The sequence below is a fragment of the Pelobates fuscus genome, chromosome 5, assembly GCF_036172605.1.
Source record: "Pelobates fuscus isolate aPelFus1 chromosome 5, aPelFus1.pri, whole genome shotgun sequence".
Taxonomy (NCBI): Eukaryota; Metazoa; Chordata; class Amphibia; order Anura; family Pelobatidae; genus Pelobates; species Pelobates fuscus.
Genome location: NC_086321.1, coordinates 5524889 through 5543378, shown reverse-complemented (window position 1 = coordinate 5543378; position 18490 = coordinate 5524889). Strand labels below are relative to the sequence as shown.

Here is an 18490-nt window from a genome sequence, read left to right as displayed (position 1 = left end):
GATTTGTATTTAGAGCCTGTCACGGATTTCTGTCTCCAAGCTGTTACAAAAGCAGACTTAAATTTGAGTGTAGACAAGCTATAACATCTCTTGATACTTGAGCCGGGAGTGATGTAGGTTTATGTATCCTATAAATTCTTTCAATTAGATTATCCTTATTGTCCCATTTGAGACCTAGAAATATAACAAGATCTTCTATATATATCTCCAAATTCTCAGTGGTATTTTCAGGGATACCTCTTATTCCTATGTTATTACCTTCGGGCTCTGTCTTCATATTCTGCTTGCTTAGTTTCTATATATCCCAACTTCCGCTCTTGTTGTGAATTAAATTGGGATATTGATTTTTCTAACTTCTCTTCCAAACATAAAATTTTAGTCATCATGTTCGTCAGTTCTCCTTTAAAATCATATGTTCTAGTTTGGATCTCCTCCTTAACTTTAGATAGGTTGATATCAAAGAAGGCATTCAGATGCTCTTGGTCCAAAAATGTGAGTTCTTTTAACCCCTTAAGGACACGTGACATGTGTGACATGTCATGATTCCCTTTTATTCCAGAAGTTTGGTCCTTAAAGTAACCTCTAGGGCCTCTTTACCAATGTTAATACTCTGTCACTTTGTTCATTACTGTGGCTTTGTATTTCATGTTGGCTCAATCTTCTGTTTTTGTCTTGCAAGGGAGATAGGAAGTTTGAAAGGCGTTTATCAGCTTTTGGGTGAATTTTCTTTTGGATTTCCTTTTTTGCTCCTTGTTTGAGGTCATCTTTTTTGGTTGCCATTGCAATTGGTTAGCTTGGAAAGCTTAGTAAAAGTGAGAGAGGGCAAAATATCTAGATAGCCAGGCCTCTGATTATACAAGGAAACGGCAGCTTCAAATAAGCAGTGCACAGTATAGAGTTGGATCTGTCTTGAAATAGGCAAAAAATAAAAAATCACTCTTAAACTTGACTAAGATTAATTTGTAGAAGATGAGGCCTGTCACTTAGTAAGTATAGCTTGCAGGTGTAAATGATGGCGATCAAGCTAGCATTCTCTCCTCCATAGATTAGGCTAGACAGGTGTATAGATTTGTGTGATAGACGGTTGTTCAAACGCCTGATTTGTTATGTAGCTTTAATTATATTGATATGCTCAGAGTACTCCCAAGTGCTCCTGGTATGCTCAACCAGGAGAGGGGGAAAAAGACTCCCAGTATGCTCAGCCAAACAAACAAAAAAACACAGAAAAACTTAAGTTAACCAGAAAATCAGGCACCTAAAATAAGCCAACATGCTGGGACTAAGCTGTACTTGAAATTAGTTGAGGAAGTCTCAATATATTATTACTTAGCCAATATGATGTAAAATGTTGTTAAACATCACCAACCAGGCTAGATAAATAACTTCTTAGCTTGCTCTGGCTCCAAATGCTTCGGTTGTAGCAGAAACTCCCAGCTCTCAGCAGTGGTATATCAATGGTGAATCAGACTGACCCCTCTGGGGCAGGCAGCGTGCACGGACTCCTTGACCTCTGTCCAGCTTTCTCCAGCTCAAATTTGGACTCTCTCTCCAGACAGTTACTTCCTCATCAGCAAGCATGTAACAGCACCCGCATGCTCTCTTCTGACGGCCCCTTACAAATGCTGTCCTCCCTGCATCACCAAGCGGACATGCGCGACGTGGTAGCGTGTGTATCAAGCCATCACCGGCGGCCTGATATACACTATTCTCTGTTTGGCTGATATACACTATTCACTGTTTCTCTCTGTGTTTGGTTTAGATTCACATTTGTGTCTGTTGTTTATTTCATTAGGATCAGCAAGGGAAAACAATTGTTACCATTTATGCTAAAGCGAATCACCCAGAAGTTATCGGAGAGAAGATCACATTGGGCCATCACTATGAAGAAATTGCAACCACATCTCTGGTAAAGGTCAATATTAATCAGACAAAAACAGCAATATATTATTATTATTATTATTATTATTATTATTATTATCATGAATATCCCCAGTTTGGATTAATAAATATAATCTATGTTTGTCTAGGGACAATTGGACTGCAATATCTGGGCTTTATTCTCAAGGTTTATCAATGTCCAGATATTGCAACATACAGGGTTCCTTGGTGCAAGAATTGTTTTTGGTCCCTCTCTAGTGCAATAGTGGCCAAACAGTAAATCCTCATCTGTCGTACTATTCAACAATGCTTTTTTTAGCTGGGATCTACTATTTTGACCACCCTTGCAGAGTCGTGTTTGTGTGTTTAATTGTAGGAATCCAATTGCATGGAGTATATGTTTGGGTGTAGGGGTCTATTTGTATGTTTTGTTGCCATTGGAATGCAGTAGTGTTCTTGTATGTACTGTCTGTGTTTGCAGGTGTGTATTTGTATGTAGTGTTAGCGTTAAATACAGGTGTGCTTTTGTGTGTAGTGTTGGTGTTGTAATGAAGGCATGTGTTGTGGTTTGCGTTTTTGGATGAATTAGTGTGCTCAATTAAACGGGTTTCACAATAACTGCTGTGTTAAACATTCAAGAGCCCCAAGATGAATGCCGATCATGTGCTTCAGAGAGCATCAAAATGGTCACCAGCCATGTTTCCTGGTGTAACCTAGTTACTCACCATAGACATCACCTAGTTACACTGGAAGCCCATATATGATTGCAAGCATTCAAAACCAGCATTTTAATTTGTACAGCTATAATTTCGATTATTAGCTGAATCAGATATTTTGGCAGAGATATATCCTAACAGTTAAAACCCAAATGACAATCACGCAGAGTGCAGCAAAATATAAAGTTTAATAAAAAATATAACAAATATTTATAAACATAGCTAAACTATTGTAATATTAACTAGACTATTCTCTTTTGAGGTGCTAATGATATATTTTCCATGATTGCAGTTAACATATCAAAGGCTATCCAAGAAATGTAATCTAAATAAAAGTCTAAAAAATATAAGAAAATTATGAAGTTTTATACTTAACATCCCATGATCTTAGATGAAATGAAGATACAGGTTTCTGCTGCTCTAGATAAATTTAAACTCCATGTCCTGGATAAAATAAATATGGGCCTAGAGCACACACTTGCAGCCTGAGAAAATTAGAACGTCTGCCAGAAGAGACCTGTGAAGAGCTCACACTTACACATTAACATATGCACATTTACACTCACTGACATATATACATATATACACGCACTGACACACAGATTCACACACATACAGACACTGACGCACACATACAGTGAGGGAAGAAAGTATCCTCTACATATTTTGAACGTTTGCCCACTGGCAAAGAAATTATCAATCTATAATTTTAATTGTAGGTGTATTTTAACAGTGAGAGACAGAACAATAGCAAAAAAAAATAATCCAGAAAAACATATGTTAAAAAAGTTCTGAATTTATTTGCATGTCAATGAGTGAAATAAGTATTTTATCCCATATCAATCAGCAAGAGTTCTGGCTCCCAGGTGTCTTTTATACAGGTAACAATCTGAGATTAGGAGCACTCTTTTAAAGGGTGTGCTCCTAATTATTATTATTGCCATTTATATAGCGCCAACAGATTCACTAGCGCTTACAATATAAGAGGGGGGATTTAACTATAAATAGGACAATTACAAGAAAACTTACAGGCACAATAGGTTGAAGAAGACCCTGCTCAAACGAGCTTACACTCTACAGGAGGTGGGGCATAAAACACACCAGGACAGGAAATAGCAATCAAATGACGTGGGAGTGAAGCAGAGCTGGAGGAGAGAGTAGAGTTCTACAATTTAAGATGGAGCAAGGGGCAAGTATGTGAGGTAGAGGTTACTCTGGGAGACCATGAGCTTTCCTAAAGAGATGGGTTTTAAGGCACTTATTTTTCACGATTAAAGACTAGGGGAGAGTGTGATGGCAGTAGGCAGGCTATTCCATAGGAAGGGAGCCACCCACGAGGAGTCCTGCAAGCATGAGTTGGCCGTATGGGTAAGAGCTGTGGACAGGAGAAGGTTATGGGCAGAGTGGAGAGACCGAGAAGGGACATGCCTATGGATCTGTGAAGCGATATAAGAGGGGCTAGAATTGTTCACTGCTTTATAGGAATGGATTAGTACTTAGAATTAACTCCTATAGGATACAGGAAATCAATTTAAGGACTGACAGATGGGATAGGTGTCAGAGGAGCGACTAGAGAGGGAAATCAGTCTGGCGGCAGCATTCATTACAGACTGTAGCAGGGCAAAACTGCTTTTGGGAAGACCAATTAGGAGAGGGTTACAATAATCCATGCGATAAATCCTAGAGCAGAGATAGGCAACCTTCGGCACTCCAGATGTTATGGACTACATCCCCCATAATGCTCTTACACCCATAATGCTAGCAAAGCATCATGGGAGGTGTAGTCCAAAACATCTGGAGTGCTGAAGGTTGCCTATGCCTGTCCTAGAGCATGGACCAGCTCCTTAGTAGCATCTTGCGTAAGAAAGGGGCGGATGCGGGCTATGTTAAGAGGGAGGATTTAATTATAAATAGGACAATTACAAGAAAACATACAGGAACGATAGGTTAAAGAAGACCCTGCTCAAAATGAGCTTACAGTCTATAGGAGGTGGGATGTAAAAACAATAGGACAGAACATAGCAATCAAATAAGGTGGTAGTGAAGCAGAGCTGGAGGAGAGAGTAAAGTGCTGCTATTTAGGAGAGAGCAAGAGACAAGTATGTGAGGCAGAGGTTAGTCTGGGAGGCCATACACTTTCCTAAAGAAATTGGGTTTTAAGGCATTTATTAAAAGATGCAATACTAGGGGAGATTCTGATGGCGGTAGGCAGACTATTGCACAGGAAGGGAGCCGTCTGTGAGAAGTCCTGCAAGAGTGAGTTGGCCGTATGGCATGGCAGAGCGGAGAGACCAAGAAGGGGCATACCTATGAATCTGTTTAGAGATATAAGAGGGGCTAAAATTGGTCAATGTTTTATAGGTATGGGATAGCACTTTGAATTGACTCCTATAGGATACAGGAAGCCAATGTAAGGACTGACAGAGGTGTGAGAGGACCGACTAGAGAGGAAAATCAGTCTGGCGGTAGCATTCATTACAGACCGTAGTGGGGCAATATGGTTTTTGGGAAGACCAATTAGGAGAGGATTACAATAATCCATGCAGGAAATTACTAGAGCATGGACAAGCTCCATAGTAGCAGCTTGTGTAAGAAAGGGTTATGTTTTTAAGATGGAATCTACAGGATTTGGTAACATGCTGGATGTGAGGCTCAACGGTGAGGCCAGAATCAAGTATGACACAAAGTGCGCTTGCAAGGATGGACTGATGTGGATACCACTAATTTGAAGGGAGAGCGAAAGAGGAGGATCAGTATAAGGAGGAGAAAAGACAAGGAGCTCAGTTTTAGAGAGCTTGAGTTTCAGAAAGCGGGAGGACATCCAGTCAGAGATGGAAGAAAGGCAAGCAGTGACACGTTGCAGGTTGGCAGGGAAGAGGTCCGGTAAAGAGAGATCTATCTGGGTGTCATCAGCGTACAGGTGGTAGTGGAATCCAAATGAGGTAATAGGTTTGTCAAGAAAGGCAGTGTAGAGAGAAAATAGAAGGGGACCAAGGACAGAGCCTTGGTGGAATCCAACCAAAACAGGACAAAGGGAGGAGGTATCATTAGAAAAGGAGACACCGAATGAGCGTTGGGAGAGATAAGAGGAAAACCACAAGAGGACAGAGTCACAGAGACCGAGTGATTGAAGAGTTTGAAGAAGGAGAGCATGATCAACGGTGTCAAAGGCAGCAGAGAGGTCAAGAAGAATTAGTATGTAGTGGCCTTTGGATTTAGCTGCGATTAGATTAGTAACTTTGATAAGATCATTCTCAGTAGATTGGAGGGGGCAGAAGCCAGATTGAAGAGGGTCAAGGAGAGAGTTGGAATTGAGGAAGTGACATTATGCTTTGGGGGTGTTTTTCTGCTAAGGTGACAGGACAACTGCACCGCATCAAAGGGATGATGGACGGGGCCATGTACCGTCCAATCTTGGTTGAGAACATCCTTCCCTCAGCCAGGACATTGAAAATGGGTAATGGATGGGTATTCTAGCATGACAATGACTTAACACACAGTCAAGGCAACAAAGGAGTGGCTTAAGGTCCTCCTAGCCAGTCTCCATACCTTGATCCCATAAAATCTATGGGGGGAGCTGAAGGTTCCAGTTGCCTAACGTCAGCCTTGAAACCTTAATGACTTGGACAGGATCTGCAAAGAGGAATGGGATAAAATCTCTCCTGAGATGTGTGCAAACCTGGTTGTCAACTACAAGAAATGTCTGGCCTCTGTGATTGCCAACAAGTACCACGTCGAAGGGGTCAAATACTTATTTTGCTCATTGACATTCAATTTATAACTTTTTTGACATGCATTTTTTCTGGATTTTTTTTAATTTTTTTATTTTGTCTTTCACTGTTAAAATACACCTACCATTAAAATGACATACTGATAATTTCTTTGATTTCTTTGTCAGTAGACAAACATTTACTTGTTTTTCCTCGCTGTAGATACACACACTAACACATACATGTTACATATTACATAGTTACGTAACTGAAAAGAGACAAGGTCCATCAAGTTCAGCCTTTCTCAAGTTTGATTTTTGCTGTTGATCCAAACAAAGGCAAAAACCCAGTCTTAAGCACTTCCAATTGTGCAACAAACTAGGAACAAAATTAATCTTGACCCCAAAATAGCGGTCAAATATCTCCTTGGATCACAAAGCTATTACCCCACTAATTACAATTTATGTCCCTGTATATTATGTTTTTGCAAGTATTTATCCAATTCCTGTTTAAACATTTGTATAGACTTTGGTAAAACCACCTCTTCAGGCAGATAATTCTACATCCTTATTTTACTTACTGTAAAAAACCCTTTCCTTTACCTTAGACTAAATCTTCTTTCTTCCAGTCTAAATGTGTGACCTCTTGTCCTATTTATGAATACATTTCTAGACAATTGTTTGTTTTGGCCCTGAATATACTTGTATAATGCTATCATATCTCCTCTGAGGCACTGTTTTCCCAATCTAAAGAGATTTACATGTGTTAACCTGTCTTCATATCTAAAATGCTCCATTCCTTTTATCAATTTTGGAGCTCATCTCTGCACTTTTTCTAGTGCCATGATATACTTCTATAGAACAGGTGCCCAAAATTGCACAGCAATGATCTTACCAGTGATTAAAAAAGAGGCAAAATTATATTTTCATCCAGAGAATTTATGTCCCTATTCATACATTGCAAAACCTTACTGGCGTTGACAACTGCCAATTGACATTGCATATTGTTGCCTAATTTGTTGTCTAATTCACTACCATTTAGGGTGCAAGTTGTGTGTGCTTTCTTAACCCCGAAGTGCGTTACTTTGCATTTTATCACATTAAATTTCATCTGCCATTTGTGTGCCCAGTCCTCCAATCTATATAAATCCCTCTGTAGCAAAGCAATATCTTACTCACATTGTATTCTTTTACAGTTTTGTGTCATCTGCAAACACTGAAATATACCTTTCAATGCTGTAGCGCAGAGGTAGTATAATCCACAATATCTCCGCTGGTAGACAGGAACAGCATAGAATAATTCAGGCAAAATAAGTACAGCATACAAAAATCCCGGTAGCGTTTTATAAATCCTTCCTTCCCAAGAACTAGACGACAAAAAGGCTGGGAGTCAACTAAGGTTTTAATAACAGGTCACAGTATTTATGTGGTTCCCCATGCAAGGGGTTTCCTTACTGACTTTACAGGGGTTGTACAGTAGGGGACTACATGGGGAACTTAACAACCAAGACATTTCTCCCACCATGCACTGTTGTACGAGAGGGATACTCCAACTAGAATATCCAGTTAAGTGGATTATCCCTCCGTGCAGCAGAACTGGCTTTTTACATAAAAATATATAACTGTAACATTTTTCATGCTATTATACCGAATGACCGAGAATAAAGTGGCAGTCCTTTCAGCATGCAGAGTCCACCGCCCCTCCACCATACTCTCAATGCAATCTTCTGTAAAACTATCTAACCATGGTTATGGTTTAATCATATGGCTCTAATTATTAACATCTTCAAAGTTTCCCATGTAATATGTGATCACTGAATTTCGAACACTCCTGCATTCCTCACACTGCAGGAAACACTCTTGACCTCATCTTCACCAATCTCTGTACCACCTCTGATCTCTCCACTGTTCCATTTCCTTTGTCTGACCACCATCTGCTAACATTTAACATCTGCATATCCCATACCAAAATTTCACCACCATCAACTCTCCAACCTCGCAAAATCCTCAACTCCCTCAATCTCCAGCACTTCTCCACCAAACTCCAAACACTCCTTTTACCATTCTCAAATCACAACTGCCCTAACTATGCAACCTCACTCTACAACTCCACTCTCTCCTCTCAACTTGACATCATGGCACCTCCTACAGTTAAACGCAGCAAGCACCCCCAACTACAACCCCGGAACACCAAGCTGATGGTTCTGGGGATTGGCAGCAAGGAATATTGTGTCATTCCTTTCGGTTTAGCGCTGCCTTGGAGGCTTTTAAGATGCGTATGTCAGCGCACGTGGTGCAGAGAACCGGGAAGGGGTATGGTGAGATGACTTAGTGAAGTAATGCTGGTTTTGTAGAATTTGTTCAATCCTTGGGGGATTGTGGGTTCAATTCTCAGAGGCGGTGGCTCAACCATTCATTCCTTTGAGGTAGAAAAATGAGTACCAGTACTTTAGTTAAAAGTAACAATTCCCAGGCTACACTTACATCAACAGAAAATATCTGGATGTCCTTTTCCTAGTTATACTCCTAGGTGGCATGCGGGTGTCCGTCCGGGAGGTGAGCTATTGTGTTGTGCGCCTTCTGAAGCGGAGGTTTGTTGGTTTGCTGCCGTTGGTATGCAATGGGTTCGGCTCCTCCCGGAGCAGGTTCAGCTGTCCCTAATGTTCGGGTTATCCACCTGGGGGCATTGAGCTTGGGATGATACCAATGTGGTGTATGGCATCTGCCCTTAAGAGGGTAATGGTGTGTGTTTTAGTTGTTTCGTGATGCGTAGTGTTGGGTTCACTATATGACACTATGTGTTAAGTTATATATGTTAAGTTATGGTTATTGATGTTTAACGTTTTGGTTACGTGAAGAGAGATTATTAAAATAAATTATGGATGTGTTATACAGTATTTTATCATGTTATAATAAAAGTAGTTCCGCAATAAAAAAAAAATAATAATAATAAAAAATTAAAAAGTAATAATAAATAAATAAAAACAAAATTAAATAAATAATAATTAAAAAAATTAAAAAGTAATAATAAATAAATAAATAAAAATAAATAAATAAATAATAATAAAAAAATTAAAAAGTAATAATAAATAAAGAAAGAAAAAAAAAAAAAAGATTGGTCGGAGGTCATTTCCCGTATCTTTTGGCAGCGGGCCCATAATCGGTGCATGGTACGCTGCCGTATGAAACAAAAATTGGAGGGCCTCTAGGGTAAGGAGATTTTGGTTCGCCACGGGGTGTTGTCGCATGCGTGGCAGCTAATGTGTTTCTGAGTGATGGAGGTCGGGCTCGACCTTTTTTCGTCTTGCATGCAGAAAGTGGTGGAACAGGCCTTGGTTGGTTTTGGTGGGGCTCCCCGCTGATTTTAGGTTTAAAACAGCGGGGTTTGTGGCGGGGAGCGTGTCCTTGCCAACAGGGTTGGGGAGCAGATGGAATGTCAGGAGATGGACAAGGTGGGTCTCAACCTCTCCTGCTCTGTAAGGTAAACTTTTAAGTTACCGAATAGGACGTGCCCACCGAGTTAAAAGCCGGCTGGTGGTAGAGCATTTAAGATGATGGAAATTTTGGTTTGGACGAGGGGAGAGGCGAGACACCAGTGGGTAAAGCTTTTGGTGCATAGGCACCTGGTTAAGTTCATTGGCAAGGACGGTTATTTAAGTTGGAGGCTGTAGGGCAATAAGTGTTAATTTATATGTCAATTATGGTATGTATATTTATGTGTTTGTTTATACCGTATATACTCGAGTAGATTTTCAATGCTTTCCTATGGGGAATTGAGCAACGCTGGAGGTCCTCACACAGCGTGAGGACGTCCAGCGACGCTCTAGCAAAGAAAATCTTTGCTATGAAGCAGGAAGTGACCTCTAGTGGCTGTCTAGTAGACAGCCACTAGAGGTGGAGTTAACCCTGCAAGGTAATTATTGCAGTTTATGAAAAACTGCAATAATTACACTTGCAGGGTTAAGAGTAGTGGGAGTTGGCACCCAGACCACTCCAATGGGCAGAAGTGGTCTGGGTGCCTGGAGTGTCCCTTTAAGTGAAATATAGACTCACCCAGGTGATGTGCATCGCCGGCGGGCGCGTGCAAGCTCCACCCCAAAAACGTAACGTGGTGCCGCAAATGCGGGATTGTGGTCAGCACGTCACCATGGCAACGCAGAATACATAACAGGTGCTGCATGGTGACGGCTAAGCGCACCAGGAAATGAAAGTAGTAATAATTTACCCCCTAAGTAAAAAGACCATCTAGTACAGTGATGGCGAACCTTTTTGAGCCCGAGTGCCCAAACCGCAATACATGCCAATTTTTTTTCCTTAAAGTGCCAACACGGCAATTAAACCTGAAAATTGAGGTTTAAGTTTAGAAAAAACAACTCGTACTGTTGTCCGAACTAATTAACAACTTTGTTTTAAAAGAACACAACAACAGAGAGTTCAATGATACAAATTTTAAATAATGATATAAATAGATAAAATTAAGCTTATATTTATTAGTATCTCCAACAAATGCAATACAAACACACACAGACTGCTGAATACATGCACACAGTCTGCTGAATACACACACACACACACACACACACAAGACTGATGAATACACATACAGACAGTCTGCTGAGTACACACACAGACAGACTGCTGAGTACACACACACAGACTGCTGAATACATACACACACAGACTGCTGAATACACGCACACACACTGCTGAATACACACACATACTGCATTGAGGGGTGTAGTGTATGTGTTTGTGTGAGGGGTGCTGTGTGTGTGTGTGAGGGTTGCTGTGTGTGAGGGGTGTTGTGTGTGTGAGGAGTGCTGTGTGTGTGTGTGAGGAGTGCTGTGTGTGTGTGTGTGTGAGGAGTGCTGTGTGTGTGTGTGTGTGAGGAGTGCTGTGTGTGTGAGGGGTGCTGTGTGTGCGTGTGTGAGGGGTGGTGTGTGTGTGGGGGGGTGCTGTGTGGGGTGCTGTGTGGGGGTGTGTGAGGAGTGCTGTGTATGTGTGTGTGAGGGGTGCTGTGTGTGTGTGTGAGGGGTGCTGTGTGTGTGTGTGAGGGGTGGAGTGTGTGTGTGTGTGTATGAGGGGTGCTGTGTGTGTTAGAGGGGTGCTGTGTGTGGGGGGTAGGGGTGCTGTGTTTGGGGAGGGGTAGGGGTGCTGTGTGGGGGGGTAGGGGTGCTGTGTGTGTGTTAGAGGGGTGCTGTGTGTGGGGGGTAGGGGTGCTGTGTTTGGGGAGGGGTAGGGGTGCTGTGTGGGGGGGTAGGGGTGCTGTGTGTGTGGGGGGGGTAGGGGTGCTGTGTGTGTGGGGGGGTAGGGGTGCTGTGTGGGGGGGTAGGGGTGCTTTGTGGGGGTAGAGGTGCTGTGTGTGTGTGGGGGTAGAGGGGGAGTGGAGGGATGGTGGGTGTAGTGGAGGGGTTCTGGGTGTGGGGGAAGGAGGGGTGCTGGGGAGAGGAAGGGTGCTGTGTGGGGGGGTAGGAGTACTGTGTGGGGGGGTAGGGGTACTGCTGGGGGGTAGGGGTACTGTGTGTGTGTGGGGGAGGGGTACTGTGTGGGGGGTAGGGGTACCCCCCTTCTTACCTTTAATGAAGGAGGGGGGGGACACAGTCATCCCTGGTGGTCCGGTGGTGGCAAGTACTGCTTCCGGTTTGGGAGGCAGGGGAGGGATCTTTGAAGCAGCTCCCCTGTACTCCCGCGCGATGCTGTGTGGAGCGTTGCCATGGTAACGCGCGGCAACGCTCCACACAGCTTGCTCGCGGGAGGACAGGGGAGCTGCTTCAAAGATCCCTCCCCTGCCTCCCCCTGCCTCCCAAACCGGAAGCAGAGTAGGCGCCTGCCGTTCTGGGCAGGCAGGTGCCTACTCTGCAGTGATGGCAAACCTATGGCCGTGTGCCCACAGAAAGGGCCCAGCGTGCCATGGTTCGCCATCACTGATCTAGTATATCGGATAAACACCTGGTGCCAGGATTAGATACAACTATTTCAGTAAAGTGCTAAAAAAAAATGAAAGTGCATAACAGTGCATATAAAGATTGATATTAACGTCTTAAAGCGACATGCAGTAAGAAAATTATGGAGCAACTGAGTGTCGAGAATAAGCTTATATCTATAATCTGTAGCACAGTTGCCAGTTTATAAATACAAAGTGCCAGTGATGATTAACATGCTGACTTGATAAAGTGATACAGTTACAGTGATCTGTACAGTAACTAGTGCAGTTATATACTTTAGATTATGCATGATAAAGCAATGTATATTCCATATATTTTCTACCACTATCTAACAAAAAAAAACTAAAATTACAAAAAGGTGCCGAAGCTACTATTGGCATAATTTTCTGACTCACAATCCTGTAATCTCTGCCGCATTGTCCGAATGGTTCTTATCTGCCGTCACATTCTATGTTTCTATTTCTTTCTTTTATTTTTGTTTTTAGGCAAAGCAAAAACTTGGCGAAGACGCGGGTTATTCTACAGTTGGTCCCGCATTCACCAGCCAACAGGTCTCAGCTTGAGGAGCAGAGCCGGCAGGCAGAACATAGCCGGGGCCGGGGCAAGCTGTCTGATGGAAGAGAATCCTTTCAATATTAGACACAATGCTGGGAATGTTATGGGGCTACTACAGACAGTATCCTGGACATCTAATGAGCTGGTTCTGGATTGATGTTTATTGCTGGGTCTGGATTGATGTTTATTGCTGGGTCTGGATTGATGTTTTAATTCATTAAAGTTTTACATTTCTATAGTTTGTTTTATCTTGTGTATATAGAGTGGGACAGAGGCTGTAGTGTAAAGGGGTATAGCGGCTATAGTGTAGAGGGGTATAACGGCTGTGGTATAGAGTGGAACAGAGGCTGGGTGTAGAGTGGGACAGAGGCTGTAGTATAGAGGGGTAGAGCGGCTGTGGTGTAGAGGGGTAGAGTGGCTGTAGTGTAATGTGGGACAGAGGTGTAATGTAGAGGGTTAGAGCGGCTGTGGTGTAGAGGGGTATAGTGGCTGTAGTGTAATGTGGGACAGAGGCTGTACTGTAGAGGGGTATAGCGGCTGTGGTGTAGAGTGGGACAGAGGCTATAGTAGAGGGGTATAGTGACTTATATTGTGTTTAACATTTCAGCAGTATCTCATAGGCAATGGCGTAAAACAATGAAACAAGTCACCGTGTGAGTGCAGCCTCAAAGCACTGACAGCGATAGAGAGGACTATAGCTTGGGACACAGCCTTCCGGCTGGATTTCTCTCCTGTGTCGAGCGTAGTTATACCAACTGCAGGAGATATTGTATATACCAACTGCAGGACATTGTATATACATTAAGGGTTACTCCAATCATGATCCAACCATTGCAGTTGTTTGAAGTGGTCATGGTGCCTTCTTCGATCAATGTAACCGACATGTAATGCTGCCCGAGGTGTAACGCTGCTCACAAAGCTACTTTATTAAAAAGTATGTCTAAGGGCAGGATTTCCCGTTTAACAGATTAGGCACCTGGCCACCAAGGTGCACCTGTTTTCAGCTTGGTATAAGAGCTTCTGCATCTCCAATATCATCAATCTGGGGGTTCTACAGAAGACATGGGATGGTGACTACTTTGCAAATAACCCTGCAAATGCAGCATTCAAAAAATAAACCTGAATATAAACTCTTTACATTAATCCTATGTTTAGCTCATCTTAAAAACGATGCACCTTATATATCCTAAAACAAAATTTAACCCAATTCTAGGGACACTATAGTCACATATTTTTTTCCCTTAATAAAGCGGTTTTGGTGTATATGGTGTATGGTCTCACTGCTCAATTCTCTGCCATTAAAACACTTTATTTATGCAGCCCTAGCCACACCTCCTTGCATGTCACTTACACACTTCCTGTAAATCTAATGTTCACATTTATTGCAATGTCTGTTTAATTTAGAATTTCTTAACTCCTACTCTGTTAATAGCCTTTATAGAGCTTGCAGGGGCCTCCTATATGTAATTAAAGTTCAATTTACAGAGCAAGAGATAAAACTTTTAAAGTGAATCTGGCTGAAGGGTGAAAACTAATTTTTTTTTTTTTAGTCAGTCAGTCACAGCCAGGGGAAGTGTGGCTGCATAAACAGAATACATTTAACTCCTAAATGGCAGGGAATTGAGCAGAGACACTGCAGGGGTATGATCTATACACCAAAACTGCTTCATAAAACCGGTAAGGACACTGTTTCAGAAACTGAATTTACTCTTAAGGACACAAGCAATTTGCATTTATTTATAAAATATTTTACCAGGAAAGATACATTGAGATTTCTCTCGTTTTCAAGTATGTCCTAATTTATTTGCCTTTTGTACATTGTAAATACAGTTTTTTAAAGGGCAAAAAGGGCTTTAATTTGATGTGACATATACATATAGAAATTCCAATTTAATATTCAAAAAACCTAAAATATTTTTTTCACAGTTTTGGCAATAATAATGAGTGCATAATATGTCCAGCTTAGGAAAAGTAATTCAAAATAAATTCATTTGTGGTCGGTTAATATTGTGATCGTGAAATACCTTGTGATTGGAATTAAGTCGGTGTGGTGTGACGGAACTGACGTAGGGGTAGGCCTGTAAAAAGGGGGCCTCCCGAAAGACTGTATAGGTAAGAGGGTGAGGTGAACAGCGCAAGCCTCGTCAAGGTAGGAAAGGGGGAGTAGCGTTTTTATAGAAACGCTAACTCCTCCCACAGATATAGGCCTTTAGCCTTTCACTTGTGGTTGGTTAATATTGTGATCGTGAAATACCTTGTGATTGGAATTAAGACAGTGTGGTGTGCCGAAACCGATGTAGGGGTTGTAAAGGATCCTGCTATCCGTGCAGCGCTGATCCTTGTAGCGTCTCCTGAAATTCAAGCTGAAAAAAGTGAAGTAGTGATTATAGCTCCCAATCCCCCAAACATGAGTCGAGACTTCATGAAGGGGTAAAACGATGTGGGACCTTGTGGAAGACTGTAACACAATATACAGAACCAATCAATGTACAGTAAACTTATTATACACACCCACAGGAACACAGGAAGAGTGTAACCCCTCCTCTCTATCCTGGAGATAATTAACTTAAGTGGTTGAAGAGAACCTAATTATCTCCAGGCAGAGAGAAACATATTCTTTTTATTTTTTTAACCAAACCGTATTAAATTACATAACTTATATTTAGCCGAATGTAGTCCCCATGTTCCACATACCCCCAGATAGCTTGGATCTGAGCCCATATTATAGGTGAATAGCGCTCAGATCCCACGAACACAGTTCTCAATATCATTGAGTAAAGTTTATTTTCCCCTGTTGTTCGGTAGATTGAATCCGAAAGAGTTCCATAGTTTTAGCTACCTGGGGTCGATCTATCTTGTATGGTAGTAAAGTCTCGAACGGTAAAGTATTGACCGCGTTCGGGAGTTATCAGCCGTATGAATGGGGACTGGGTAGGTCTCAGCGGTGTGTGATCGCATAAGTGTCCGAAAACAGTTCCATGAGATTGATACTTTTCCCCGCTGAGCATTCGACTATTTAAAATGGCGACCGTCACGTGTTCGTCAACCGGACGAGGACCACCATGCCTTTCGTCAATTACATTGCGGTTAACCGCAAGATCTGGGTGGTTAATGAGCAGCACACGACCTCAGTGGGAGGTCGGGGAATTCGGTACTTTGTAATTCCACTAAATAGTCATACGTACGCATGTTTTAAACGAAATGCCGTTTCTCTGCTACTATTGAACAGGGATTTCGTTACACAGCTCCCCCCTTAGTCCCATGGAACGGCATACCTGCTTAGATCCAAACGGGTCGGCTAAGGGATGTCCAGATGATGCAATTATTTGTCCAGTTCTGTCTGGCGAGATAGGCCATCTGCGTTGGCATTCTGCTTTCCCGGACAATATTGTACGGTGAAATTATAAGGCTGTAGTGCCAAGCTCCATCTGAGTAGTCTGGGGTTATCTCCGGCCACTCTGTTAAGCCAAATTAACTGTTGTGGTCGGTCATTACTGTGAAAGAACGTCCGTACAAGTAAGGACACTCCCACATGGGACCTTGTGGAAGACTGTAACAAAATATACAGAACCAATTAATGTACAGTAAACTTATTATACACACCCACAGGAACACAGGAAGAGTGTAACCCCTCCTCTCTATCCTGGAGATAATTAACTTAAGTGGTTGAAGAGAACCTAATTATCTCCAGGCAGAGAGAAACATATTTTTTTTTATTTTATAACAAAACAGTATTAAAATATATAACTTATATTTAACCGAACGTAATCCCCATATTTCACATACCCCAGATAGCTTGGATCTGAGCGCATATTATAGGCGAATAGCGCTCAGATCCCACGAACACAGTTCTCAAAAACGTCGAGCAAAGTCTAAGTTCACCAGTTGTTCGTGCAATTCAATCCGAAGAGAGTTCCATAACTGTAGCTACCTGAGGTCGGTAGGTCTTGGGTGAAAGAAAGTCCCGAACGGCAAGGTGATTAATATGTTCTGGAGATATTACCCGTATGGACGAGGACTCGGTACTTATCAGCGGTGGGTGGTGGAATAAGTGTCCGAAAATAGTTCCAGAGGATTGTTGCCTTTCCACCGCTGAGCGTTCGACGGTTTTAAAATGGCGACCGCCACGTGTTCGTCAAACGAACGAGGGCCACCATGCTTTTCGCCAATTAACTTGCGGTTAAACGCAGGATCTGGGAGGTAAATGAGGGGCACACGACCTCAGTGGGAGGTCGGGTGCTTCGGTAGTTTTATTCGGTTCTTTAGTATTATACGAATTAAGCATAATACACATGGTCAAACGAAATGCTGTTTCTCTGAGGCTTGTTAAACAGGGATTTCGTTACAGGTACCTATAGAGTCACTTTAAACTGTTGTGGTACTAAACACCACCTTAAATTTGGCTCTGCCCTTGACCTGCTAGGTTCTGACTATATTCCTCTTTGTATTGATTTGAAACCTGCGTAGCAACATTTAGGGCACAATAACCATGCTTTGACTATAGCAGATTTGGAGATTATCTCTGTATCAGCTACCTTTACTTAAGTAACTAAAACAATAATTATCTCTAATTAAAAATAATTCCAAGGAAATTTGAAATGTTTTATGAAAATAGCCAAACTAGATTCATTGCTTCATTTGATAAGTCTCGCATTTAGTTATATTGGCTTTACATTTCAAATTAATTTACTAATTACTAATATAATGAATAACCCTGTAAATGGTGCAATTCAGATTTGAAGCCACTGCAATTTAAAGTTTAGTGAATAGCTCCCATGTGATTAACCTGGATTCTCAATTGTAATCCTATAGTGCCACCTAGGGGGGGAAACTGGAACTAGAATAGAATAATAGAAGATCAGAAAAAGACGGACAATTTAAATGATTATTTTTATATATTAAGAAAGTTAATGTAAATAAGTTCCCAGGGTCTGAAATGTAATGTAGAAAAAAGCAAAGTTCTGCACTTCGGGGTAAAGAATGCACAAGCAACTTCTATCCTAAAAGTGTCTCCTTGAAAGGAAATGTTCATGAAATGTCTGAAATTGTTCTACGTAGTGTGAATTTATTGTGCATTCTTTGCTGGTATATATGCTGCCAGTACTGCACCATCCTATGTGTTTTCATCTGCTTCTGAACAGGACAAGAGACCCCGATTCCGGTGATTAAACAGCTTATTGGACTATATCAGTATTTGTAAAGCGCTGAATATTTTCTTGTTTACACCTTTAAAGGAACACTATAGTCCCCTAAATTACTTTAGCTAAATAAAGCAGTTTTAGTGTATAGATCATTCCCCTGCAATTTCACTGCTCAATTCACTGTCATTTAGGAGTTAAATCACTTTGGTTCTGTTTATGCAGCCCTAGCCACACCTCCCCTGGCTATGATTGACAGAGCCTGCATGAAAAAAAAAACTGGTTTCAATCAGATGTCATTTACCTTATGGACACACGATGTGTGTGACATGTCATAATTCCCTTTTATTCCTGAAGTTTGGTCCTTAAGGGATTAAACAATTGTATCTCTTGCTATGTAAATTGAACTTTAATCACATAAAAGAGGATCTTGCGGGGTCTAGCAAGCTATTAATATAGCAGGGGATAAGAAAACCTAAATTAAACAAAACTTGCAATAAAGGAAGGATAAACATTAGATGACTCTTTACAGGAAGTGTTTATGAAGGC

The 18490-nt window shown here is 41.7% G+C and overlaps 1 protein-coding gene across 3 annotated transcripts in view; it reads left to right on the top strand.

Annotated features, from left to right (window-relative positions):
* Positions 1 to 12968, top strand: part of LOC134610559 (uncharacterized) — a 77029-nt gene extending 64061 nt beyond the window's left edge. For 2 of the 3 annotated variants that reach the window (XM_063453543.1, XM_063453541.1), the window contains 2 exons: positions 1793 to 1912; positions 12734 to 12968. In XM_063453543.1, coding sequence (XP_063309613.1) covers positions 1793 to 1912; positions 12734 to 12811 — 198 coding nt within the window. In that variant the 3' untranslated portion in view covers positions 12812 to 12968. The remainder of the gene's footprint in view (positions 1 to 1792; positions 1913 to 12733) is intronic. The other variant, XM_063453542.1, reaches the window with a different exon arrangement.
* Positions 12969 to 18490: the final 5522 nt, after the last annotated feature.